We start from the raw sequence: 26,541 nt of genomic DNA, 5'->3' as shown, positions 1-26,541 counted from the left end.
GTGCCTTGCATCTCCTGTGCTGCTATGAACCAAGGAGATGCCTTTTCAGTGCTTTTGATCAAAATATTGGAGCATGTAATCAAAACCATTCTGTCTTAATGAGACTGACATGCAGGGCATGGATTGTAGAATGACAAGCAAAATGTCCAGACCTGCTGATTGACCAGAATAATCTGGAATTGCTGTTGTGTTGCATGTTAGTGCTGCACAGACCTGCAACTCTGCCAGGAACACAGTTGTACAATTCTTTATTGGTTTTGCAGTAACTGTATGGTGTATGTGGAAAACACACTGGGGTTTTTTCCCCTTGCCCCTACCTTTTTTTTTTTTTATTCCTATTTAACAGGAAAACCAAGACATTTGGGCCACACAAATCTTCACTAGAGCCAGGATTATAGATCGAGGTTTTCTGGCTTTTTGCCCCAATCATCCCACTAGACCACACTTCCACTCAAATACTATGAATCTGTCACATATTAAGAATAATGACATTTTACATGTACTGCTGGCTTTAGGACCCTCTCTGATAGCCAAAAGTCTTGAGCTGTTTTCATGAGACAAGGTATTTGAGCTTGCTTTTGTTGATTGAAGTCTCTGTTGCTTTGTGCAAATGGACTGAATTCCACTAAAGTACCATTTCTCAGTGTATTGCTGTTCCATTTTCAAGATTTTGTGCATGGGCTGCATCTTCCCACTATGGAAACCAACTCAGTTACTCAACATCTGCATTGCAATATAATTTTTAATGCTGTCCTGTGGCCATTTCAATGCACATAATGTAATGACTGCTTCTTATTCACAAAGGTTCTTAAAGTGCTGCCAAAATGTTATCTTAAATAGTTTGCCAGCAGTGTTGGATTAGATAATACTTGTTTTACTGTCCCCTCTGAAAATCAGGTTGAATCATCTTGGACCATCAGGAAACTGAGTGCAACGTTGTGCTGGCTGGAGGTAAGGTAAAAGTAAAGTTTTGTGTTCTATTTTTGCTGTATTACTTGAGGATTTTTTGGTATTTTATGTTGGTTCTGTGCCAAGTTTACTACTCTTTCAGTGTTGAAGATGAATTAAATGCATGTCCTGTTTTTGATGGTACCTGAAATTGATTTCTGGGCTTCAGAAATTAGTGGGCATGTGTTGTTTTACCTGCCCACTTCTTTTCACCCTTATTCTTGGAATAATAAAGGTTGGAAAAGACCTTTAAGATCATCAGGCCCAACCATAACCAGCACCATCACCATGTTCACCATTAAACCACGTCCAAGGGCCTCATCCCTGTTTGTTTAGTTGCTGCTCACTCTTTGGAACCAACACAGGTTAGAGTAAACCCTGAATTCCACTCTCTCCACATTCAGATTGTTCACTGAAAGCATCCAGGCCTGTGTAAAGAAATTGTTACAGCGTTGGAGGTGGAAAGGACTTGACCTGGCCTGAAATCCGTTAATTCCTAAAATGCAGGAAGGTGGAAAGGACTGTCCCAGCCTCAGTCCTGAAATGACTGAGCCAACTCTCGCTTTGCAGGATCAAAACTGAAATTGGACAGGATTTTTGGGTCCAGTCCTTCAAACTTTTCCAGTAGTGGTGAATGTTATAATCAGTTATAACTTGTCCTTTGACAACAGGTTTTATTTTGAGTTCTGCAGTAGCAGGTTACAAAGGAGTGCAGCTAAAATGCCCTGCCTTAATTCACAAGTTTTTTTTGTTTTCCAGATCTATGTCCTAACATAGTGAAGGAGTTTTCTGCATGTGTTTACTGTGTGATAGAGCAGTTCTTGGTGCAGCCTGTGCCAACAGTGTATTTCACACCCAGAAAACTCACAATCCTGGCACCAAGCTGTTAATAACTATCTCTGTTAGACAAACCGTTAGGGCTGAGAGTTTTCATCACTCTGTAAAAAAAAAAATTCCCTCAGCTCTGATTTGTTTGAGCTCACTGCCATTTTGCTGGCCATGGCATGTACACACCTTAGCCTCTAAATATTCAATCACAAACCATAAATGATTTAAATGCTTGCTGGTGATCCATTAAAATGAACAATGGGTTGAGGTAGTCACAGAATGCAAAGAAGTGCTGGCTGTCAGCATAGTGCTTTTATTAATTTTAATAGATTGAGAGGTCAAGATGAAATAGGGTTTTTTTTTTTTATTAATTAATAAATGGAGTATTTTGTCTTGAAAAGTGAAAGCTGGAAAGGAAATCACTCTTAAGAAAGTCTTTAATAACTCCTTAATGCCTCTGGCCTGAGTAAATTAGAGGTGTTCCTCACTGATAAAGGAGGGCAATGAACTGTTCTCCCCAGGCAGGTATATTTATCCCTGTCTTGAATATCTAGAATTTCCATGAAAAGCAGAGTCGTGTATCATTTTTAAAGATCTTATATGTCCACATGTATTTGGTTAATATCATATGGATTTAATTTTTCTTTATTCTTAAAAGGGTTTTTATAGCTTCTCCTTAATATATATAATAATGTGGGGCAGATGTAATTTATTACTTTAATCTAAAGGATGGCAAAGTCTTGAGTTAGATGTTTTATTCCCATGTTCTTTTTTTAATCCCAAACCACTAAAATGTAAAAGACTTCTGTTATCTTGCCATGCAAACTAAATGTGCAGGGTCTCGTTTCTATTTAACATGTACATTTCCATATCTATTCAAATACAGATTTTGAGGCATAATAAATCAAAAGGTGCTTTTTCTCCCCCATTCTGCTGTGGCTTTTTTCCTTAAAGGAAAACAAACAAGCACACAGACTAATGCAGATGTTTCACTGATACACACAGAGTTTCTCCAGCATCCACGATGTCCTGGTATCTTTTGGAAGAAGAGTGCTGTGCTATCCCCTGTACAGGCATTTTGAGCTGGTGACACGTGCCTTCAATGACACAGTCATGATTCTGCAGCTGGGTGAGTGTTTAGGGACTGCAGGCTGTACAAAACCATCTTTGTATCTTGGGTTCTTGAAGTTACCTGCAACTTTTCTATTTAGCATGAGTTACTTCCTTGAAAAAAGCATTAGATTTATTTTTTTGGACAGAAGGATCACTGAGAAGCAGTGCTTTAGTGGTTTATTTTAAATGCTTGGGAGTTGCAGGATTAAAAACCCACACAAATGGCAATATTAATCTTTACTACTGCCAAAAACTGTTGCTGATTCAAAATACCATTGACATTATAACAGTCAGGGAATGAAGTTTCAAGGGGAAGATGGATGCTGTCCCTCCTCACTTATCTCCACTGCCTTATGTTGCTGTTCATAAGTGTGAAAAAAGAAAATTCTGATATCTAAACTGCGGTGATACAATGCTGACAGCCTTTGGGGGTTTTTCTGAGGAGGGTAGTACATGAGAGGTAAGACATTTGCTTTTCTTTTAATGTCATGGTGGAAAACGGTGTTGCAGTGAACATTCAGTGATCCAGTGAAATATTGCCTGACTGGGTAAGTTATTACCAGGATGTTTCAGTTTAGAAGTTGGTAGAGTTCTGTTCTTGTCTGTCAGAATACTGTTCCATTAAAAGGAGAGAATAACAGCAAAGTTCAGTTTATCTTTAGATGAATGCTCCTCCTTGAAAATGTGGAAAAACACACAGAAGTCTGCGGGGAAAAATAATGTAAAATAGAAATATATGACTTAAACTTGCCTTCCAAATACACAGGATGAAAGCTGCTAGAATTTCATGGTGGTGTAAAATCAGATTATCATATCAAATGGCAGATACAGAGCTGGGGTTAAATTATATCCTCGTTTTGAAATAGTCTGTGGAAAGAGGACTGGATTTCTGTGTCTGTAAAATTCAGGTTTCAGGCTGTTGTCTGGCAGCTCTCACAGCAAAGAACTCCTGAAGGATCCAGTGATCTGCAGACCATGCTCTGACTTTTCTGTTACACATGTTGGAAGCTTTTTGATTTGTACTTTTAAATACAACTAGTGGGGTTTTTTGAATAATCAGGAAGTAGTATCTGCACGTCACAAGCAGTATATTTATTGGTCAGAGTAATGCAGACCTGTAACCATGCAAAAACTGTTAAATCCCATGGGCCCATGTTCTAAAAGCAGACATTTGACAGTTTGCCTGATGCAGGATTCCCTGTTTCAAGTCTGGCAAGATTTGCAGCCTCTCATTAGAGACCCATTAAGCTACTATAGTCCAAAACTTTTCATTTATGAAGAAAGACATTTTTTGTTGCAACTTACTGTAACATTCACTGATGCACATTGTTACTTGGCAGATGAGTAGCAGGAGTGGATGTTGGAAATGGGTTGGGCTGACAGCTTGACAGCTGGAACCTGAAAAAATCAGCAAAATTTTAATTCCACACATCATTTCTTTGTAAAAGAGCATGCTTCCTTTTAGTCAAAATAGTGATGTTTGACAAGCACTGATGGGGATACAATTTAAAAGTTATTAGTTATATTTGGGATTTTATGTTTTCTTTGCTGACTTAGTTGGTTTCCTGCTAGTGAGGAAAATGCCTGTTTGCCATGGCATTTTGCTCTCCACATTCCTTTTCCTTATTGCCATCTTCCTCACCCTTAACTTTCATTCTCTGGCTGTATTTTTTCAGCATGGGATTACTTACAAATAAGCAAACAAATTTTGTGCTTGAACAGCAGGGGGAGTGCTGATCTTTTTTGTTTCTTTTTTTTTTCCCCCCACCCCTCTCCTCTCTGAATCTGTAAAATGTAATTTCATCCCTGTTCAGGTTTCATAGCCTAGGAGGAGCCAGCCTCTTGGGAGAGGGTTATTAGATTCCATTTGCAGTGGTGGCTGTTTTCATTTGAATGTGGGTTTTTTACCCCCACCATTAAATGAATGGTGAAAATAATTTTTTTTAAGGTTTCCAGCTCTTAACCCTTTAGCAGCTTAGTCATCAGAAAACTAAGGGAGGGGATTCCAGCTAATTGGATGGATGCATATGAAGGAAAAACCAAACTGACAACAGAAAGCTTTCTGATTGTGGAATGAGAAAGCTCACATTTTTAATCTTTTACTGTATTTATTGACTGTGTGTCAAATGGCTCCTTCCTGAGCCTGAAGTGAGTTTTTTCTTTCATTTTGCCAAACTATTCTGTAACTAGCAGAAGTAGGAAAAGTTCTCTCTAATTCCAGGCCCTGGGCTGCTGTTAGGTAATCACTACATTGCCTCACACAATTCCATGTGCTTGACCCTGCTGTGAGCTGTGTGTTCCCAACCTTATTATTTTCCAGCACTGGTACTGGTGTAGGCATAAGGGAAAAATGCTCCTCTTAAGAGAGATGATGTGGCAGAACTTCTTGTTATTTGTGAGCTACTTTCCAGCTTGCTTTTCTTTTTAAATTCAGTGCCCTGGCTGTGCCAAAGTTTGGGCCAGCAGAGCTTGGTGCAGTGGAAAAGCTGGGGGAAGGGGCTGCTTCAGCTGTGGAGAATTACACGCATGACTGGGCCTGCAGCCTTTGGTCTTGCAGAGATTCCTGCTGAATCCAGAGGCTCCCATCCCCAGGGATGTGGATACTGAAGGACACAGTTACAGTGCTGCTGTTCCCAGCCTGTGAATCAACCCCAGTTTCCAAGGTGGTCGTGGATATTGTGGTTACTAAACCCTCAGATGTGAGATGATAAAGATGATCCATTATGTTTTTTTGTGAATTACAAAAATAAAAATCTATTTCCAGGAAAAGCTGCAGTTTTGAAGTGTCTGCTGGACATTCACAAGATTTTTATGGAGAGTGACCCTGCCTACATCCTTAATGATCTCTTCATTACGGACTATTGCATCTGGATCCAGAAAGTCAAGTAAGTTCTTCAGCAGTTAGTGATGTGGGAGATGTTTTTAGCATACTTCATCTATGAACAACTGTCAGTAAAATAAATTGTCTCCTATACACGGGAATATGATAAATTTTTTTTGTTTAGTAACAGTGTCTGTCCAGCAATTCTTGATACAGAAGCAAAGACATTCAGTACACTTTTTAAATGCAGTGACATCACTGGAGGAGGGAGGGAGGAAGGAATTGCATTTGAAATAAAAATGTGAATTTTCATTAGTATATTAATTGAGGTTTTGGGGGGAAAAAACAAATTCTGGGGAATTCTCATTACACTGTGATCTTTCTTAGGAAGAGAAATGTTTATGCAGCTCTTATGTAACTTCAGGGTAAAGGTTGGAAGGAGCCTCTAGGTCAAAATTGACAGCACATGCAGAGCATTCCCAGCTGTATGGAACATTGATTTAGGAGCTGTAGCAGTTGCACCAATTGATTATTAACACCAGAACAAGTGTCACGAATCTCCATGTGCTCTGTGCTCGTGCTGCTGCAGCTCTCCCTGGCAGTGTGGGAAGCTTTGGCTGCCACTACTTGAGAGGAAGGAGGGACTCTGCCACCTCCAGACAAAATCCCTGCAGTTGTGTGTCTCACCTGTGTTCTTTTAAAGGAATCAGCATGGCTTATTTCCAGAGTTTTGGGAAGTTTGCAGCCAGACTGGTTGGAATACCAGCATGTTCCAGTGGCTTAAAACCAAAGGTATCAGTAGGAAAACAGTGGGAAGTGGATTAAATGATTAAAGCAAGCTGCGTGTTCAAATCTTACTAAGCTTTATATTGTTCTTGTCAGATTTATTCTGTTTTTCATACAGCTTTTGTATTATTTTTCCTTCCTTTTTATGTCTTCACAGCCTTCTCTGAAGGCCCACAAAAGAAGGTGTGAGTTGGAACAGGCATGACTAATATACACACAAAAAATGGCATTGTCTTATTTGTTAATACAGCAATGCAGACTCCTAAACCAGTGGCTAAAATAGTCTTTGTATTTAACAAGAGACTGTGGGGGATAAAATAACTGAAGTGCACAAGACAGTGAAGGGGATATAGAGGGAATTTGCCAATAATCAGGATCAGAAAGGGGAATGAGACAGAGAATTGAGTCAGCCTGCACAGGCTGCGTGTTTAGGTGTGACTTTAGCAGTACTTCTTGGAGAATTAAAGAGCTTCAGTTCATAGCTGTTTATTGTGTGTTGTAGATGTTGATTCTTACTCTGTGTGTGCTTTCAGTGACTCTGTTCCTATAGGTAACAATATATAAAGTACTTTAAAGCAATTACAGCTGTTTCCAAATGTTTTGATTCATCAATCCTAATGAATTCCTGAAACAGCCGGTTTATTTTACACTGTCATATTTGAGGAGGCTTTTTTCAACCACGCCTTAAATGTGTGGGAAATTCAGCAAGTGTGGGGAAATTCAGGTTGAAGTTGAGTTGAAAAAGTGCAGTAAATAAAGGAGAAAGTTATTTCATGGGTCTTTCACAAAGAAATGAGTCATTAAGCAGTAATACCTCTGCTGCCCATATCAATGAATATAATGTCTAGCAAGTTAGTCATAAAACCCAGTTTTCTTTAAATCCAGCCCAGGAAAATGCACAGTAGCTATAAGTGACTGATAGATTAACACATTTCCTCCCAGACTCTCACATTATGTCCCAGTTAAGCAGAACTGACAGCTGCTGGAAAGAGGGCAATTAAGCTATCTTATTGTCAGAGAGACATGGCACAATAGCTGTCTGTCATTAGGGGAGCAAGAGAGAGAGAGAGGAGCTGCAGAACCCAGTCCTATTTTTAGGCCTAAATCAGGACAGCATTTAAGCATATGCTGCAGTCATTGCTGTGCAGTTCAGCAGTGTTTGAAGTTCAGCAAGTGTGAAGGGAATGGGAACACTTGGTTTTGTTCCTTTATGTGGAAGGGAGCAACTAAGCTCACTTGTCACTCCAGAACATACCGTTACAGGGTGGTGATTTGTCTGTTCAAGGCAAGGGGTCCCAGTTCCCCAAGGTGAGGCACCTGGAGAGGAGGGTGCTGCATCTTCCCTTCCACGGGAAGAAGGGTTGTGACATCCCTCTGGTAATTAATTCCCTCTGAAGCACTGGCACAGGGTGCCCAGAGCAGCTGTGGCTGCTCCATCCCTGGCAGTGTCCAAGGCCAGGTTGGATGGGGCTTGGAGCAGTCTGGGATAGTGGAAGGTGTCCCTGCCCAGGGCAGGGGGTGGATGGAGATGAGCTTTAAGGTCCCTTCCCACCCAAACCCTTCTGTGATTCTATAATTGCTGTTGTGGTGGAAGAGTTTTGGGAGGGGAAGGTATTTATAGATGTTATTGTGGTGGTCTTTGAGTGTTAGAGTTATTTCTACCACCAGTCAGTCTGGATACTTCCCTTGTTTTGTTTCTTAGCTATTATTTGCTCCATACAGGCTTCATTAACTTCCTTTGTCTCCATTTCCTCCTGTCCTTTTGTAGCTGAGAACACTCTCAAAATCCATGGAGGGTTTTCCTTTTCTCCCCTTTCCCTGTAACAAATTCCTGGTGGAGGCTGAGCCCTCTTTATTTAAACAGTTAAAACAGACTGTAGGTCCTTGTTAGTGAAGAATTTGGGCACTTTAAAACCAGCTGGAAACAAGCTCTTCAGCTCACCTGTGCTAGCAGAGATCTCTTGGTTTAGGAAGAAAGTTTGGCACTGGCAAAACCATAATGCATATATCCAGTGATAGAGAGCACACAGTCCCATTCCAGATGAAGAGAAACACCCCTGGTAGGTACTAGCTTTTAAATATTCCATGTGGAAACAAAAACCTTATAGCCAGCAGTGTGTCAATAGCTGATTATAAATTTGGTTTGAGATCATAGTTTGGCTGTGGGTAAATTACATGAATAAGTGAATGTGTCACTGGGCTGGCAAAAGCTGATTTATTTTAAGCACAGTGTATCTGGAATTGGAAATGATGAAGATGCTGAATAAAACACAGGTGGCTAATAGTCAGCTGAGGATGGGGAGTACAAGCTAGGCCTGGAATTCTGAGGATTTGTTTGTTTGTTTCCAGAAAAATTACTTTATTCAGGTACTTGTTACTGAGAGAAAAGTAGATTCTCAAATGTCTTAGACAATGTAAGATAGTAGCAAGTGTAGCTAAAATTTTCTCTTCCTGTTGGCAATCTTAAAGCTAGTTTTACCTGCTTTCTAGGTTCCTAGTATTTCCCTTCAGGCTGCCTGTGAACTGACTATTAATAACTCCATCCATTGTGTAAAGGGGCATGTAAATCCTTCTAAGTGTTGTTAGGTTTTGAAGAAAGGGAGCATGTTGCTCAGCCAAACTTATCAGAAAAGAGGGAAAAGTAAATGTTAACCTGGGTAACAAAAGCTTGACAAAGACCTATGGAGGCAGCTTGTGGTAAATCTCAGCAGGTGGTGTCAACATTTCTGTTGAAAAGCCAGATGCAGCCAGATGGAAAATTGCATCTTTAACCCCTGAGGTCATAATGACATGTCATCACTTCATTTGATCCCCCTGCTAAGTGAGCTTATCATCCACCCTGCTGTCACTTCTGTTATTGCTTTCATTTCCATAATAAAATTAAATTTAATTTGCCTGGTTTGCATGCTTTTGTTCTTTAGGTCCGAGCTTTTACAAGCCACTCTGATACGTATGGCAGTCTCTCCAAGGTGAAATTAGAACTGAATGTGTGTTCTAAGTCTGCAATTTTTTCCATCTTTCACACCTTCCTTTAAGCAGAAGGGGATGAGGGAGAGGAGAAGGGTTTTTGGGGAAACCACTGGTCGGTTGATGGCTGCAGTATGGGCAGCTGGGACCAGGGGAATCCAGGTGTGCATTTCTTGCAGGAGAGCTTTTTCTCCCTCAGTCAGGAGTCTGTCTGTGACCCCACAGGAGTTGTGTCCTTTGTAGAAGTCAGAATAGTTTACCCACTGTCTCTTGCTGTGCTGAGGTTCCTTTGTGTGGCCTGATGTCTTTCTCCAGTGTTTTGTGTTCCCCTTTGTGCCAGGCTCTATTCACATGGTGTTTTTTGGCTGCTGTTGCACATGTGTGCCTGCTGGCCATGACATGGGTGGGAGGCTGAACAGCTTCCTTCAAGTCCTTGGCCAGACAGGCAGTACAGGCAGTTCTGCATCCCTGCTTGAGGGAACAGCTCCAGCCCATGGCAATTTAAAATATTTTTACCTAATATTTACATGGATATTTAACTTTAAACATGTACCACTTTAATATTGGTAAATGTGTATTTTCTGTGTACCTGAACTGGAGGTGAAGCTGAGAGTGTTCCTGGCAGTTTTCCAGGGTTTAGTGCACTGAGTATAGAATCACAGAATGGTTTGCATTGGAGGGGACTGTAAAGATCATCAAGTTCCAGCCTCCTGCTGTGGGCAGGGACACTTCCACAAGACCAGGTTACTTATCCATCCAGCCTGGCTGTTGTACAGTTGCTTGCTTCTCACAGTTTTATAGTTTTATGGGTATGAGGTGTGCAGGAGAATGTTTGATCCCATGTACAGTTTTCATTATCACTATTTTTCTACTTTTTAACTTAACATAAAATTATAAAAAGTATTGTTTGTGTTGTATTTTGTAGTAGCTTCAACACGTGCAGTGAAGGAGAGCTGCGAGCTAAGACAGATGAGCTGTTAAATTGCCTTGCTGTGTTCTGTGGAACTGTATCTGCAACTTGCTTTGTTATCCTTCACAAATACGTGCTCTGCACCCTGAGACAAATGTAATGTTGCTAATTTTGGTGACTGTAGGTGTAACATGCCAGTTCGAGCATGGACTCCTTGATTTACAGTAAAAACCAAGATTCCTGGTGGCATTTTTACAGTCTCTGTAGAAGCTGCTGTCTTTATTGGAACTAACTAAATTAAAGGCAGATATCCTTGAGCGTGTCATATTTGCCTCTCCTGGTTTGCAGGTGAGACAGCCCCTGAAAGGTGGGTTGGCCTTGTAGGTCTGTTTTCCCTTTCATCTCTTCCTTACAATCGAAGCCTAGTCCTTGTTACACCATAATTACCCGCTCTGAAGCCAGCAGGGAGTTGCTGCTTGATGTGTAGGATGTGAATTTCCCCTAAATAAATGTAGGATTAATTACATTCACAGCATGTCACAGAGGTGATGAGATCGACTGTGATTGTTCAGCCCCCCTTTTCTTTTCCCCAGGTTTTCTGACTCCCTTGTTTAATCAATACAGTGTAATGTTGCCCTGAAGTGTTAAGGCCTGATGCTGCAAAGGCATGAAGGAGTCCAGGAGTATGAGGAAAAAGAAGATTTGTGAGAAAAAGGATTTTTACTGCCTGCATCATGTCAGATCCTAAAGTGCACAAGGGAGTAAAGAACTCAACCTTAAAGTATTGTAGTTTCTGTCCATTGCATTGGTTTTACTTCAGGCATTTGCTAGATTTGGGAAAATAGTTTGTAACATACAAACATCTTTAAGTTTCTGTAGTCAAATATGATCTTTCAATGAATGTAAATAGAATTTTAACATACATTCTGATGGTATATTAAAATAATTTGTGAAGTGGATCATTTATCTGCAAACTGAAGAAATTTGGTTTGGTTATTATTTGCTAAAATCTGTAAGACTTTGAAAAATTATTCAAAGTATGTAAAAAGATCTTGATTCTGCCATTTTGGCAGCTGTTTCTTCGTGGCATTTTTGTTTAGTGTTTTGGGATTTTGTAAAGCTCAAAATACTTGAAAAGACACAAGCCAGGCTTTTGAAAGTCTTTTGGTATTTGCTTTTTTGCTGCTTGTAGGGTTGATATTCATAGATTAATAGAATGGTTTGGGCTGGAAGGGACCTTAAAGCTCATGCAGTGCCACCCCTGCCATGGGCAGGGACACCTTCCACTGTCCCAGGCTGCTCCAAGCCCCAATGTCCAGCCTGGCCTTGGGCACTGCCAGGGATCCAGGGGCAGCCCCAGCTGCTCTGGGCACCCTGTGCCAGGGCCTGCCACCCTCCCAGGAAGGGATTTCTTTTCAATATCCCATCTAAACCTGCCCATACTCATGAAGTTCTATTTCACCTTTATGGCATTTTCATGTTCCTAGGAAGGGTTTAACTGTAACCTTTGAAACTCAGGACTGTCCTACTAAATGAGGAGTAAATGGAGTTACTCTTGCAGGCTCTGCACCTCTCCTGTGAAAATACTGAGTTCAGGCAGGAGCATTCAGGAATAAAACTGTCCTAAAAGGTTTTCAAATGGTGCACTGCTAATGTTAGTTTATTAAATTTTTGATTTGTGATGGGGGGAAGAGGGGATGTGTTAACACATAATAAAAATGAATTCGTGCTTTAAAGCATTCTCAAATGTTACAGGAATATGCTAATTTTCAGCTGTTAACCTCCTGGATCCAGCAGCCGTGATTCCAAAGAACAAAGGCATAGACAGTAATATATTCTGGATGAAAATCCTGCCTCTTAGCTCTGTGGGATTAATCTGATTTGTACAGCATGTTTAAAGCACTTCATCCCGTTGAGGCGTGAGGGAAAATGCCCCTCATGGTGTTGTGTTTCACGTGTGTTACAGGGTCATGGGCAGCTGTTCCCTGCTCTGGCAGGGTTTGGGTTTGACTTTACCTTCACTGCTGCCCATGTCAGCCTTAGTTTAGTGGAGGCTGCAGTAATTTCAGGTTTGATAAAAAACTCAGTTTTCGAAGTGTGTGGTGCAGAGAAAAGCCAAATTGCTTTCATGGTGCTGCTTTGAAAGCAGCTTTGCCATTAGCATGTGCTTTTAGTGTATGCTCTGCTGTAGCCAGTTGTGTTTACTTATCAGGTAGAGTAATGACCCCATCACAGAATTCCTTAATTTGATCTGTTTTATAGTGGGAGGTTTATATTTTTGATTATATCTTTTTTAATGATACTGTCATTGTGGATGCACTGAAGCCAGGTAATTCTTTGCTCTAACTCCCTGCAAAACAAAAGCAACTCCTATTTAGCAGAGTTTTAATTTGAAAGCTATTCTTTCCTTTGCTCTTTGGTTTGAAAAGAGCCATGCAGGTACAAGGGCAAACCCCAAAACCTTGGTGCTGCTTGTGGTCACACCTTGAGCAAAAGTGAGGCAGCTGGGGTTTCTCAGGCTGCACCCTGACTGTCCTGTCAGGACTTGCTGCAGGAGCTCAGGACTACAATCCCCAATATTGTAGCTCATGACTACAATCCCCAATTACTGTAATTCCTTCTTAGCAGGTTTTACAAGCTGGCATTACTACTGCTGGCAGCCAGTTCAGTGTGCAGCACTGTTTGCTGCCTGCTTGGAGTACTCGTGCTGTGCTGGCTTTGCTTCCCATTCACTTCCTTGGTGGCCTGGAGTGCTGAATTAACTTTGAGCTGCACCAGCTGCTCTTACCAATAATGGGAATAGCTAATTGAAATGGTCTCTTTGAGATTCATTTTATGCATATTTAAAAATCTGTAAGAAAATATATGTGTCTTGTTAGAAATTTTTTTGTGGCATTAAATGTTATTTATTTAAAGGTATAAAATGAATTGCACAGGCTGCCCCCGACTGGCCATAAGTGCTTATTTGAACAATGTGCATTTTAATACAAGCAAGTCTAAAATGACACACTCAGTAAAAGCTTGTAGAGCACAGTTATGGATTGGAGAATAAAAGACAGCTGAGGGCAACAGCTTCAGAAAAATAGGTTGGGTCATGCTTGAGAACAGTTTGAACCTGAGCAGGTGAGAGAGTGAGTACACTTGAGCTGAAGAAGCAGAGTAGTATCATTTAGAAGAAGGAAGTGGCATGACCTTAAAATGCATCATTTGTAAGACTGTTAAAACACTGATTCTAGTGCTTGTTCAAAAAGATGTTGAAAAATGGAGAGGATTACGGGGGAAAATCCTTCATGAATGTAAATGCCTGAGTGACCTGTGTTAAGCCAAGACAGCAAACAAACCCAGGAGTTCACTGGTAAGAAAATTAAAGGTTGATTAGGACTTGTCTACAAGTATGATGTGACAAAGATTGCGGGTTTTAGCCATTGAGTTTTATAACCAAAAAAAAATCATGCATCACAGTCTATTTGAACAGGAAAAATTCAAACAGCAGTTAGTTCTCGCATTTTCCTAGTGAAAAGAAATTCTGAATTGACTCATTCTCTCTGTGTTGTTGGGTAACTCTGTACAGTCTTACTTGTTTTCTATCAAAATTGCACAGCACAGATGAACACCTTGTGATTCAGCCCCAAGCTCTGGGTCTGGTGCAGAAAGTATTGGAGATTCTGAGCAGTTTATTATGCTACTAAAGCAGGAAATCCTATCATTTTCCTTAAAACTTAGGTAGGACTTTACCAGTTTATCAAAGCTTACATTGACTGTTGCTAGAAAACCCAGATTTATTTATTTTCATCCCAAGTTAACTGCTCTTACACCTTGGATCACAGTTCTTGAATTTAAAAATAGTAACTACTAATTTGCAGGCACATTCTGTGTGTCTCCTCTTTCACTGTTTTGATGCATGTTTTTAATACAATTTCTGTTTGTTTGCTGCCATCACGAGCTGCCAGTGCCTCTCCTTAGGTGCTGCATCTTGTTTAGGGCCTGAGCTGTCACTCCTGTCTGTAAAGCAGGAGGTGCACACAGAGCACTTGTAAATAACAATACCCAGCTAATATAATACACTGACTTAAGAGCCTTAAGGCAAAACACTGCCCTGAGGGCTCAAAATGGTGATAGACAGGTGTGTATAATACCAGAAATTCCCCCTCATGTATGTTTTAGCAAGCCCTGTAAAACATGGATTTTTAACAAGGGATTTAATCTCTCCTTCCAGCTGCTAGCTGCAGTTTCCTTTGATGTTTTTGCTCTCCTGCCCTCTCTTGTTTTTTCCTATTTATTCCATCGCTTTTCTATAGCTCAGATTCCTTCAGGCTGTGTCTGAATGCACCTTGCTGTGGGCAGAGAAGGCAAAGAAGAAAGCCATTTTTTTCCCCCCTCAGGCTACTGCTTTGATTTTCCAAAGTTGTTGGGAGGCAGTTCCTATGTGCCTGCAGAAGGGTCAGTGATCTGTGTCGTGTCTTTTCAGTCAGCACAGCTCAGCTGAGTGGATTTCTGGTTTGATGAGGGGAAGGATGAGCTGCTGCAGCCGTTTGCCTTCTGGAGCAGGTGGAATGTGCAGCTCTGGTCTAAGGGGGGGAAGCTGAGCTGCAGGCTTGGGAACATCTTCCTGGTTTGTTTCCAATCTGCTCAGCAGCTAGCATAATAATAATATAATAATTTCTCTGAGGCATGATCATGGACTCATGGAACAGTTTGGGTTGGGAGGGACCTTTAGAGGCCCTGCAATGAGCAGGGCCATCTTCAACTTGGTCAGGTTGCTCCAAGCCCTGTCCAACCTGGCCTTGAATATATCCAAGGATGGGGCAGCCACAGCTTCTCTGGGCAACCTATTCCAGTGTTTTATCACCCTCGTCGGTAAAAACTTCTTGTATCTAGTCTAACTCGACCTTGCTGCAGTTTAAAACCATCCCCCCTTGTGCAGTCATGCCCCGGAGCAGCTGGTAATAGGTGCCCAAACACAACAGGGGGTGTGTGGGAGGAGCTGGGAGCAGGCTGCTCACTTTAGGCCCTTGGGAAAATCTGCGTTTCTGCCAGGAGTTTGCAAGATGCTTAGGTTTGGTGTCTTCTGTTCAGACTGTGTGAGTTGAGAATGGACTGAGTTGAGAAGGTTGCAGGTGGTGTTTTCCCTTCAAGTGCTCCGGGTGTCAGAAGCAATGGAGCAGTGGAAGAGTTACACTCTGATCAACCCCACTGTGTTGTTTGGGGGATAAATTCCATTGCAGAGGGGTAGAATCGTGTTGGAGTCATATTTGTAATTGTGCCTTTAAGCCTGTTCCCTGCCACTGTTGTTATTTTTGTAATACAGGCCTTTGCTAGCATTATCCTCACACTAAAATTCACATTTTCTGCCCTGCTGTGTGTGAGTACCTTTCATTCCCATACTTTAACACAAATTGTGTCATTTGCAGCATGAGAAGAGCTTTCTCCTAGATCACCAGCAATGATGGTGAAGACCAAGTTCTAGATAATGGCAGCAAAGAAACTTGAGGGAGATGGGGCTAATACAGAACAGTTGTCAGTGTTCCATTTCTGTAACACAGCCAATTGCTATCGTTTTATATAATCTTTCTTTCTCTGCATCTGTTTTGTGGTGAGTTACCAATTCATCTTTCATTGTTTGTGTTTATCATATATTATTTTGGAAGCTGTGCCATTATTAGATGTTGGGACTGGCTGCGACTTACTGGAGCTATTTTGGCAACAAAGCTCCGTTAAACTATTCTTAAAACATAAATACTCTTCAGTTTCTTTTTATAGTCCAATGTTAATTCCAAGTCTGTTTCCTCTTATGAATATTTTCATAATATCATCTATATAACTAAGCTGTACTTGATTTCTTTTATAATCCATGATCTGTTTGGTTTCAACTTATCAAAAAGACCTAGTAATGAAAGTAAGATGTTATACTGGAAAGCTTCATCTTTTTTTAAAATATTTATAAATGTGAAGTTCAGCTCATGCAGTATTTAGATTCATTATGAAAGAAGCACTGTGGAATTTCAGAGTAAATATGGGGGAAAGTCACTTGAAACATTCAGACTTATTAACATAAAAGAAGTCACTTAAATTGAAATGATGGTGCTATGTTTTATATTTGATTTATGGTTAACAAACTGTAATACTTTGAGCTATGCAGATACCAGTTCATGTTTACAAGACTGCCAGTTGGATTGCAGTGTAAGTACATCACTCTCTTGGTTTCAGAATCCACATAATGCCCTTTGAAAGCCAGAATTCCAAGATTAAAGCATTTTATGTTCCCCTTAAGCCCGCTGGATTCTCCCCATCAGCCGTTGTTTATGGGGCAGGGCTGTGTTCTGTCACCTGCACAGAAGGGGGGTTCTCATGTCCGGAGTAGTTTCTTCATGCTTCATTTCTGCTTTTCTGATCCTGTCCACTTGAAGTGGGGGCATCTTACTCACGGGGAGATGCATTTTCCAGACTTTTTTGAACCCAGTGCTTCCTTTTTTTGCAGTGTGGTTTTCCTGTTTGCAGTGAAGATTTGTTGTGCAGGGAAGGCTGTTCCAGTTTCTGGTTTGTCTGAGATTGTGAGGGAAGGAGGAAAAAAGACTTGATAAACTTCCCAACCCAAGCCTTGTGCTCTTGTCCCTTCCCCACGTAATTTTGACACCTCCCAGGCATGTCCACAGCTGGAATTAGCAGGGATCAGCTGGCTGGTGGGTGCCTGCCCTGGCCTCCTACTAAGACAAGACATAATAGCTGTGTCCTGCCAGCCTTGTCCCAGGAGGCTCATTATTTATCCCTTTGCTTATGTTCATGAAATATGTAGGAGTTTAAAGATCCTTAAATTCTACTTGCTCTTAAATTTGATGAAGTTGCCTGATGTTTCCAGGAGTTGTTAGAAAGGAAATGATTAATGGTCAGTATGGACATAGACAGTGTAACTGTGTAAAGCTAGGTTATTTAGGCAAAAAAATCAGAGTCCATCATCTTGAGAGATAGAAAGCAGGAATTCCTACCTGCAGTTGCATAAAAGATCTTACACAGACTGAGCACCTTTTTTTTGAGCACTGACTCTAGAAGTTGGGGAGATGGTTTGTTTCTTTCCTATGAAAACAGTGGTTAATCTAGAACTAATTCCTGTGAACAAATGTTGTGTTTTTGCTGTTGTGTTTACACTCATCTGTCTTTCTTTTGCTGCAGATAAGGTTGAAGATTAGTTAAAGTTTAGGTCAATTTTTACCTGAGTTCTGAAGAAAATGATTCTGTTTTTCCTTTACTAACATTCTTCCATTATCTCCTGTACTCATTGATCAGAGCCAATGAGATTTTAATGGAGTTATTTATGGCCTCTGCCTCTTACTCTAAAAGTGTATAATAAACTGAGCACATGAAACTGTTGGATGGTGCTGTTTGTGTTTATCTCTGTTAATTGTATGACCTCTTCTGTGATTCTTTCAGATCTCCTAAGCGAGCTAGGGTATGATGAGCTAACCAGCTAAAAAAGGCTGGGAAGGAATTTAGTAGATGTTACACATTCACTTTTCTGATGATTATAAAGGAATATTTTCTGTGCTCTTCTGAATTAGGGCCTTTTGTTGCTGTGAAAGGATTGCCCTGTGGTTCAGGTGCTGTGTGTATTTTCCAGTTCACACCTTAACCTTCATGGTAGTATTGTTGTGCTTTAAATTTTAGCTTAAAAGGAATAGTTGTGTTCCCAGATCTGCATGAAATAAAATCTGTGCCCAGATTCCCCAAACTTGTGGAGAATTGGGGTAGAAGTGTGTAGGAAGTTACTTTAGCAATAAAAACAGTGTAAAGTTAGTTGTTGTCCTGGTCTGTAATACAGCAGTGTGCATGATGGGCCAAGTGGGTGGCACTATCTGTTAACATTTACCAAGATTACTTTCTGCTCTGAATTTCCTTCAGAACTTCCCTTGGAGTATTTTTGTTCCCTGCTCCTGGACTTGCTTTTTCAAAGCAATTTCACTATGATTGGAGGTCACTGACTGGTGTATAATTGAAGCACTCATTATAAATAACCTTGAAAGTGAAATAATAAATGGTGAAATATGTGAGATGCTATAAAATACACTCTAAAAGGTGTAATTGAGCCTTAGTCTCTTGTCTCCAGGCAGATTTTGAGGCTCAAGTCCTTCTGTAACCCATGACTTTTTAAAGAGTGGTTTGGGCAAATGGATGGTGCCTTTAGTGTGATGAGTTTCTTATTATTTTACCTAAATGTCCATTTGTAAGGGTTCTTTTCCTGAACTGGAGGGGTTTTGTGATATAACCTCATTGTTGGACCATTTATGCAATTTTGTGCCTGTTGACTTGAGCTGTTTCTGCATTAATGAGTTCTGCTTTAGTATTCAGTGCCATCATCCTTATTGCTCCTGTGTCTCACCAGTCAGGGCTGATCAAACTCAGACTCTTTCATGTCTTGAATATTTTATTAAAATCAAATTGTCTGTCAATTCTGTATCATAAGAATTCAATCATATTTTTTTCTTTCAAGCTGCTTGAAAGTGCATATCAGGTGTGGAGGGATGTTTCTCATTTTTAGTTGCCTTTCTGAAGGAATTGTGCTACTTTTGTGCTAAACCCCTGAAGTTTAAGTTCTGTTACAGCCATTCAAGAATGTGCCTTTCCTCTGCTTTATCCTCCACCCCTGGCTCTCAGAATGTGCTGATCAGTGACCAGGGTGATCTCAGTTAACTATCAGCTTCAAGCTTTCCCCAAAGATTACCAGTTTGGTTGCTCCAGTAGCTGTTTGGGGCTAGATAGAAGCTGCATCTGAATTTTAGAGCGAAGAACAGTTTCTTTTCTTCTTGATGGACTAGTTGGGTGCTTTGCCAACTGTGTCATTCTAGTATGAGCTCACTTTCTTATCTTTTGCTTTCATGTGTGGCTGTAACTTGTTGAGCCTTCTGCTTTGAGAGAACTTGAGCCGTAGGCTTACTGCCATAGGGATATTAATTTCCATCAGGATCGTGACAGAGTTCCTGTGGGGAGTTCATTTGGCATTATCAGGCAACTGGACATTGAACAATGTCTCTTCACACCCCTGATGTCTGGGCAGATACGGCTTGGGCTGGAAGACAGTGATGGATGGAATCCAGCAAGATCCACTGTGGGCAGGGGGAAAATGAGACCATCTGAAAGGTGTGGAGAGTCTGTCCCTTTGCAGGTGCCCTTTTATTCACTGGTGACAGACCCTGCAGAAATACCAGGGATGTCCTATTGCAGCCTGTCCTCAACCAGTCTGGTGGCAGGGCAGAAAATTCCATTATTCCTTATAGTTTAACTGACATTTCAATGTCCCACAGATAGTAAATTTGCACACTCTGTATCTGAACTGCTGAGACTCTGGGATAATATCTGGTGATGTCTGAGATAATATTAACTCTAGAATTGTCTTAATACTTACAGTGCCTCTGGCTAAATGAATAATTGTGGGAAATTGTGAGCAGTGCTGCCAGGTATGTAATTTGGAACACATTTAAAGTGAGGATACTTGTCTGGTTGTATTGCTTGGTATCTTATCCGTTTTATCAAAGAAAGATGCTGTCTGTGAAACTTTCTCCCCTAAGTTTGAGTTTTGCCAGGCCTTGTGAAGAAAGGTAGTGTAAACATAGCCTGATGCTTTCTCTTTAAACTTGGTAACTTCTTGTATGTTAAAGAGATAAAATTGAGGCTCTTGTGATGCAGCAGACAGGAAGCCTTTTGCTTAACACAGCAGCTTTACTATTAGATGGATCCTGTGTGTCCAGAGCTCCTGCTGAGTGGAGATAAGTTAAATAACTGCCCTTTCTGTGTCTGTCAGCCCTGCTGAGTGGCACAGCGTGCTGCTGGTTTGTGTTTGAATGCATCCCAGGGAGCTGCAGGCCCACCAGGGCCAGCTGCTTGGCAGGGACACAGCCCCGTGTTCATCCCCGGTGGAAGCCACGCCGCTCCAAAGGCACGTCTGCGCTTGAAGTCTCTGCTGCCTCTGAGACTTGTTTATCTTGCCTGCAAGGCGTAAAGATAATTAATGGAAAGTGTTTCACACTCTAAAACAGGGCTTGTCAGCCCTGTGGAGCCGAGTCTTGCTGGCATGGAGGACTGATTCCCTCTGGAACACTGAGTGGGCCCTAACCACATGGGAGCAGCATGATCTTTAGTTAGTTCCAAGATCGGTTAGGTCGCGTTCAAGCACCAGGCTGGTCAGCAGAGCTGCTGTCAACGTTTGTGATACTGAGGGTCCCATGTTTGGTTCCTTTTCTGCTGTGCTAGGGCAGGAGCAGCTCGATATGTCAGCAGCTCTGTGCTGTCACTTGGCTGGGACTGAGCCCGGGGAGATAGCAAGGTGATTCTGCTGGGTTTTGCCATGTCTTACACCTTGTTTACACTGAGTACTTCAGAACAGGGGATGTTTGTACACATCTGTGAATGCAAAGCCAAATTGATGAGGCAGTAGAAATAATCCTCCTATTGTTTACAAAAACAAAAGCAAGCTGGAGCTTGTGCCTGTGCAAAGTCACTTTTCATTCCGCAGCTGGATGTTACTGACTCCAGCTTTGGGAGGTTGTGTTGCCAGTGTGACTCTCTCATAGAATCATGAAATGCTTTGGGCAGGAAGGAGCCTTAAAGAAGATCAGCCAGTTTCAACCAGGGACACCTTCCACTATCCCAGGTTTCTCCAAGCTGCATCCAACCTGGCCTTGGATACCTCCAGGGACCCACAGGGAAGCCACAGCTTCTCTGGGCAGCAACATTCATTCCCATGCTTGCAAATAATCTGCAGAGTGTTTTAGATCTGTAATTCCCTTGCTATGATTGAGTATGCAGTGCCATCATCATTTGCAATGAAGAGCAGAATGCTGATTTTCATATTTTCAAGTTCTCTTTGACTTGTTTTGTTTTAGCAGTTACGTTAAAAAAACCAGAGTACTGGATGTAAGGGAAGTACCAGGCAGATGGGAAGGTCTGAGTTATTAACACTCTTTCTTTAAACCTTTTTCCTTTCATAGTGCTGACTGATGGACATAGTATACAGAAGCATAATTATTCTTTTATTTCATCATTTGGGAAAAATGAGAGGATTTTGTGGCTGGATGTACCGCCCACCCAAGTCCTGCATTTGTTTTTTGCTGTTAGGGTTGACTTTTGTCTTCCCTTCCAGCTTATGTGAAATCTTCCTTGGAAACAATCAAATCCCTGATGTCTGTCTGCAGTGAGACTTCTTCCTCATAGCTCTGTGTTCTGGAGATAACAGATCTCTTGACTCTTCAGATCCTGGTGCTCTCTGTACCCCCTGGAACACAAGGCAGAACTGAAGCTTGTAGGAGTTTGGCTTTTCCTGGAGCTGTGTCCTGCTCTGCTCTCACCCTGGTTGTCACTCGTGTCTCAGCCCTGCAGTCAGTCCCATCACTATCATTTCTCTTCATGCTGCCACAAGTGGCCTTTGCAATAAACCTCTAATGATTTCCCTTTCCTGTTGCCATAATCCTCTTTTTATTTTTCTCAGAGTTTTATCCATCTCCCTTTATTTGCTAAATCTCCTTTGAGTCTTTGTTCTTTTCAGCCCAGTTTCACTCCTTTATAATCTAAGATCTGTAGAACAAGGGTTTTTTTATTCTTCTAGCACCTGAAGAAACTCTCTTGTGCCTAGACAAGGATTACTGTAGTTCTGTCTTGGAATTTTAATTCCAGACTACATGGACAAGCCCTGAGATGCTTCTCTTATCTGTTCCTCAAAGCTATGCATTAAACAAAACATGCATCTGATCAGTTTAACCTGTAATTAAACATTTTCCTTAAGCAACTGACATCGTGATAACTAATAATTATCATGTGTAGCACCTTTAAAACCTATTATGCATGTTTATGTAAGAACACTATTACCATAATAATAAGATATCATTACCACAAATGTGCATACTGAATGAGCATGTCTTAAAGTAATCATGGATTCCATTAATCATACTTGAAAAATTAAAGTATTTGCTGTCTAATCTCTCAAACACTACTCGAAAGATTTTGGAAACAGCAGGGCCTGTTTACTGCAGGTCTCTCATACATGAGATCTTGTTTCTGGTGTCTCATTTTTGTTTCCTGAATTTGTTGCCTATCTTTCAGCTTGGAAAACCATCAGCTCCAAGACCCATGGTCTCCCATTGAAAGCATTTCCATGCTCTGATTTTTAGGCTGTTTGCCTGGCTTTTTGTCCAGGGAGTGCTGCCACCTTTTCTTAAGGTTGATGTGAAATGCACTCCTGAAACTTGGTTCTCTTCAAATTAGATAATTGCCTTAAAGGAGACGAACTGATGGCTAATTGTAATTCTCTTAGTCCCTTGCATAGGGGCAGGAAAAAACAACCTTATTCTTCAAGTGTTCTTTGTTTGGTTGTTTTTTTTAATACAAGATTGCAAAGTTGGGGAGTGGAGTTTTTTGGGTTTATGTATAAAATTGTCAAGAGGTGACAGTTTTGAGTTTGTCTCATATTGCAAAGTTGAGCTCTGTAGATTCTGATCGAGACTGGATGAGCAGAGTGAAAGTTGGGAAGAAACATTTGACCCAGAGAGAAAACAGAAATGAGACTTTTTTGTAGAGTCAGAATATTTAGGGTTGGAAGGGACCTTTAAAGGCCGTCTAGTCCAACCCCTATGGCCAAGAGTTAAAAAAACCAACTTACTGCTCTAGGGAGATTGTTCTTTTACCTGTCAGCAGGACCACGTTGAATTTAGTAGCAGAATGTGTGTTGAGTCAAATGAGTTTATCACTGTGTATTTTCTTCCTTAACATTTGCCATTAGGTAACCTGGACACAGCAAAGTATTTATTAATGCCAAAAGGCACATTATGTCTTAAATTCCTTAATACTTGATGCACTTCTGTGATACGTTTCTGTATCTTAATATATAAACTGCATTATAAGGGAGTAGTGAAGGAGGTAGAGAGGATTTTAAGTACTGAGACTCTGGAGTAGGGGAAATAGGCATGAAGAGGTAGAAAAAAATAGGCAAAAATCGGAAAAAGGAAAAAAAATACACATGGAACTGGGAAACAAATTTACAGGGTCAATGGAAGTGTGGGGAGAAACAGGACTTTGAAAATTGCTTTTCTGTCTGTAATGGCAGCAGTAAAACAGGTGGGTGAGACAGGCAATGGGAGCTGGGGGGTATCACCAGAGGAAATTGTTGTGCCAGAGGGTGTGTGAGGAGTTGCTCGTGGTGTCAGTGAAATTAAAGGGAGCCACATAAAATGGGGACAAAACAGGGTCCTGTCACAGGGCACATCCAGCCTTGGAGCTCCTGTGGCTGTGGACAGTCAGGGAACAGGAGAGGAAAAGGAGTTGAATCTTCATGTTCTGAGCAGCTCTCACAGGGAAATGGACACATGCACAGAGTTAAAAGGAAGGAAAGAGGCTGTTTCAAAAGCAAGGCAAAATGCTTTCTGAAGGGGTTATAAACTCTTGTGACTCAGGGTATAAATCAGCTTCTCCCCAGTGTGCTCAGGAAGCAGATTTCCCTGCAGCCACTTGGTTTGTTCCCACCTACCTGCAAGGCTCCATGCACCTCTCAATGTATCACTTGGCTTCTTTTCCTTTCTCTTTACTGATGGAGCAGGGACAATGCTCACTTTGTTCCAAATTAGGTTGGCAATTTCTCAAATCCCCCCAAACTTTTTGAGAAAAATGCAAGTCAGTGACAAAAAAATGGAAATAAGTTGCCAGAAAGAAAACATTAGAATAATGTCTCTTTAAAATTCGGTACCCTTCTTTATATTAGAGACTGCTAGGATGATGTTGTAGTTAATTTTTAGCTTTAGATTTGAAAATTCTAGAAATATTCATTGTTTTCTGTTGCTTTACTTCTGGGAAAGTTATTTCTCAGTTTCCTAGGCTATGGGTTGAACTAAGGAAGTTTAGTGTGTTCTATTTCAAGTTTTTAAAGCATTTAAATGTTGCACTGTCTGTAAAATGTGTAAGGAGCTGCACTGAATTTCCCTTCCCCCACTTAAAAATACAATTCCTTTAGGAGCAAAAAACTTCCAAAACCTGGAAGCATCTACGTTATACTGAGTAATTATGCCCCCTGGGAAATAGAATATAAAGATCTTTAAAATCATTCAAGTGAGAGAGCAAGCACTTTAACTTCTGCCTCGCAGGAGCTGTGTATTACATCCCCAGCTCCCTGCTCCAGTGTCAGTGTGTCGTGCCTTGCAGGTTCACAGCTCTGGCAGAGGAAATGAAACCCAGTCAGTTACTGCAGGATTTATAGCAGACCTGCTGCTGCAGGAAGTGGTGAAAAGCTGATTGATAGTCTGAGGCAAAACTCCACAACAAGAAACAGGATGTATGTTTGGGTTTTCATGCCCATTTTCCCCTCTGCCCTCACCCCCCTCCATTTCAAGGCACTCTCTCACTTTTTAGTCTCTATTTATAAATCCGTGGTGCCCTTTTCTAGTAAAGCACGTGCTGGCTTCCAACACTCGAGGAAATGGATAGGGCTGGACCCGAGATTTGAAGCCAATGTGGTGTGTCTGCTTTATTAGGGGCATTTATCTAAATGGTCCTGTTCCTCCTGCTGAATTATATTTCAGCTGAATTCCAAGTGAAGGGTAAAGTACATCTGCAGACAGAGTATTGAACATCTCCTGTGTTCGTGGGTGCACCAGGCTGGCTGGGAGGGGAGGAGAGGGATCACTAATCAGCCATATTCCCTTGGTTCATAGGCATTTCACAGATATATTTGCGAGGGTAGGAAACAAGAATAATTTTGCTGCACATAAACTGCAGCCAGCCAGCCCTGTGCTGCAGAGTGTGCAGCTAAAGACAGCAAACCTGAAAAGGTTTCTTCTGAAACCTCCCTCACTGTGCACGGCTGAAGCATCCAGCAGCAGAATCTTTCCTGAAAATATCCTCAAAGCCTTTCAGTGGGATATTGTCTAACCTTGGGGGAAAAGTTACCCTAAATAATTGTAATTATGAATCCTTCTGATATTTTTTCCTCCTGTAACAATCAGAGTTGAAGAAGAAAGTTGTTTGCATCCCAAGCAAATGAAAGAAATGTTTAAGATTCATGTTCTCGTTATCAAATGGGAAAGTTCTGTCAGGTTCAATAACATATCTTGTTCTTTGTTAAAGGTCAAAAAAGTTGGCTGCACTGTGTGAGTCCTTGCAGAAAACCATGCTCAGCAAGTCCCACATGGGGCTGGAGCTGGAAGAGCTGGAAGCAGCAGCAGTGCTGGTACAGGAGGAAGAGAAGGCGTTAAAAGCTGCTGGCACAGTTTCCAAGCAACAGCTGCTTTGCTCCGAGTCGGAGACAAGTGACTCTGAAGAATCCAGCAGCACTTCATCATCTGAGACAGAAGGCTCTGATTCAGATGAGCAGGAGTCCTCGACCAGCGAAGATGGGGAAATAAATTCTTTCCAAGGCACGCTCCAGGAGGAGAGGACAGCTCCACTTATTGACTGTAATGGATTAAGGCAGGGCACAAACACTTCGGCGGTGGAGGTCGGTGATGGAAAATCAAAGGTTTCCTTGCAATCCACGACTCCTGGAAAACTGGTAGAAGAATTAGAAATGCAAATCCACTCTGCAATGAGACTTTCAGAGCAGCCTGAAGGATTGGCTACTGCAGGCTGCATTTCACAGGAACAAGAAGAAAACCCTGTACCCGAGCCTGACAGATTTTCAGAAGATGCTGCTGGGAAGGGAAATTTCTTGGAGGTGTCTCCCAAGCCAAATCCATTTCTTTTTCTCTGCAGCACAAATGAAGATGAAGACTAAAGGACCATGCAGGAGTACAGAGTGACCCACTAGCTCACAGCTTGTTCTGTAATGAGCTGTCCCAAGGCTGTCCTGTGCTGCACAAAAATGTTTTTCTTTTTTGTTGGAGGACAAGACTGCTTTGAAAAGAATTGATAGGACTGTATGATACTCTCACAGTTAATTTTTATTTTCCTCCAATTCAACAGAGCCTCATATTTGATGTGAGAATGTATAATTTCAATAAACTTCTAGAAACCGTTTTCATTAAGCTTATTCAGTGATAGAATGATGTCCTAATCAAATACAACTGAAATGACTAATTTTAATTTCTTTTAGCTGTTGGAATTTACTTGAAAAATATCCTCATTATGTTTGTATAAACTTGTTTATGGCATTGTACTGTTATTTTTAATGCTTCAGAGCAAACCACATAATGGTTATAAGTTT

General features: G+C 41.2%; 1 protein-coding gene across 1 annotated transcript in view; it reads left to right on the top strand.

Annotated features, from left to right (window-relative positions):
- Positions 1-26,255, top strand: part of SHQ1 (SHQ1, H/ACA ribonucleoprotein assembly factor) — a gene marked incomplete at its 5' end in the record, with an annotated part of 37,050 nt that extends 10,795 nt beyond the window's left edge. The window contains 4 exons of the mRNA XM_082289032.1: positions 898-951; positions 2,782-2,905; positions 5,654-5,774; positions 25,467-26,255. Of these exons, the coding sequence (XP_082145158.1) occupies positions 898-951; positions 2,782-2,905; positions 5,654-5,774; positions 25,467-26,112 (945 nt within the window). The 3' untranslated portion in view covers positions 26,113-26,255. The remainder of the gene's footprint in view (positions 1-897; positions 952-2,781; positions 2,906-5,653; positions 5,775-25,466) is intronic.
- Positions 26,256-26,541: the final 286 nt, after the last annotated feature.

This window comes from Coloeus monedula (genome assembly GCF_965178545.1).
Source record: "Coloeus monedula genome assembly, chromosome: 11".
NCBI classification, from domain to species: domain Eukaryota; kingdom Metazoa; phylum Chordata; class Aves; order Passeriformes; family Corvidae; genus Coloeus; species Coloeus monedula.
This window is presented reverse-complemented; position numbering and strand designations above follow the sequence as displayed.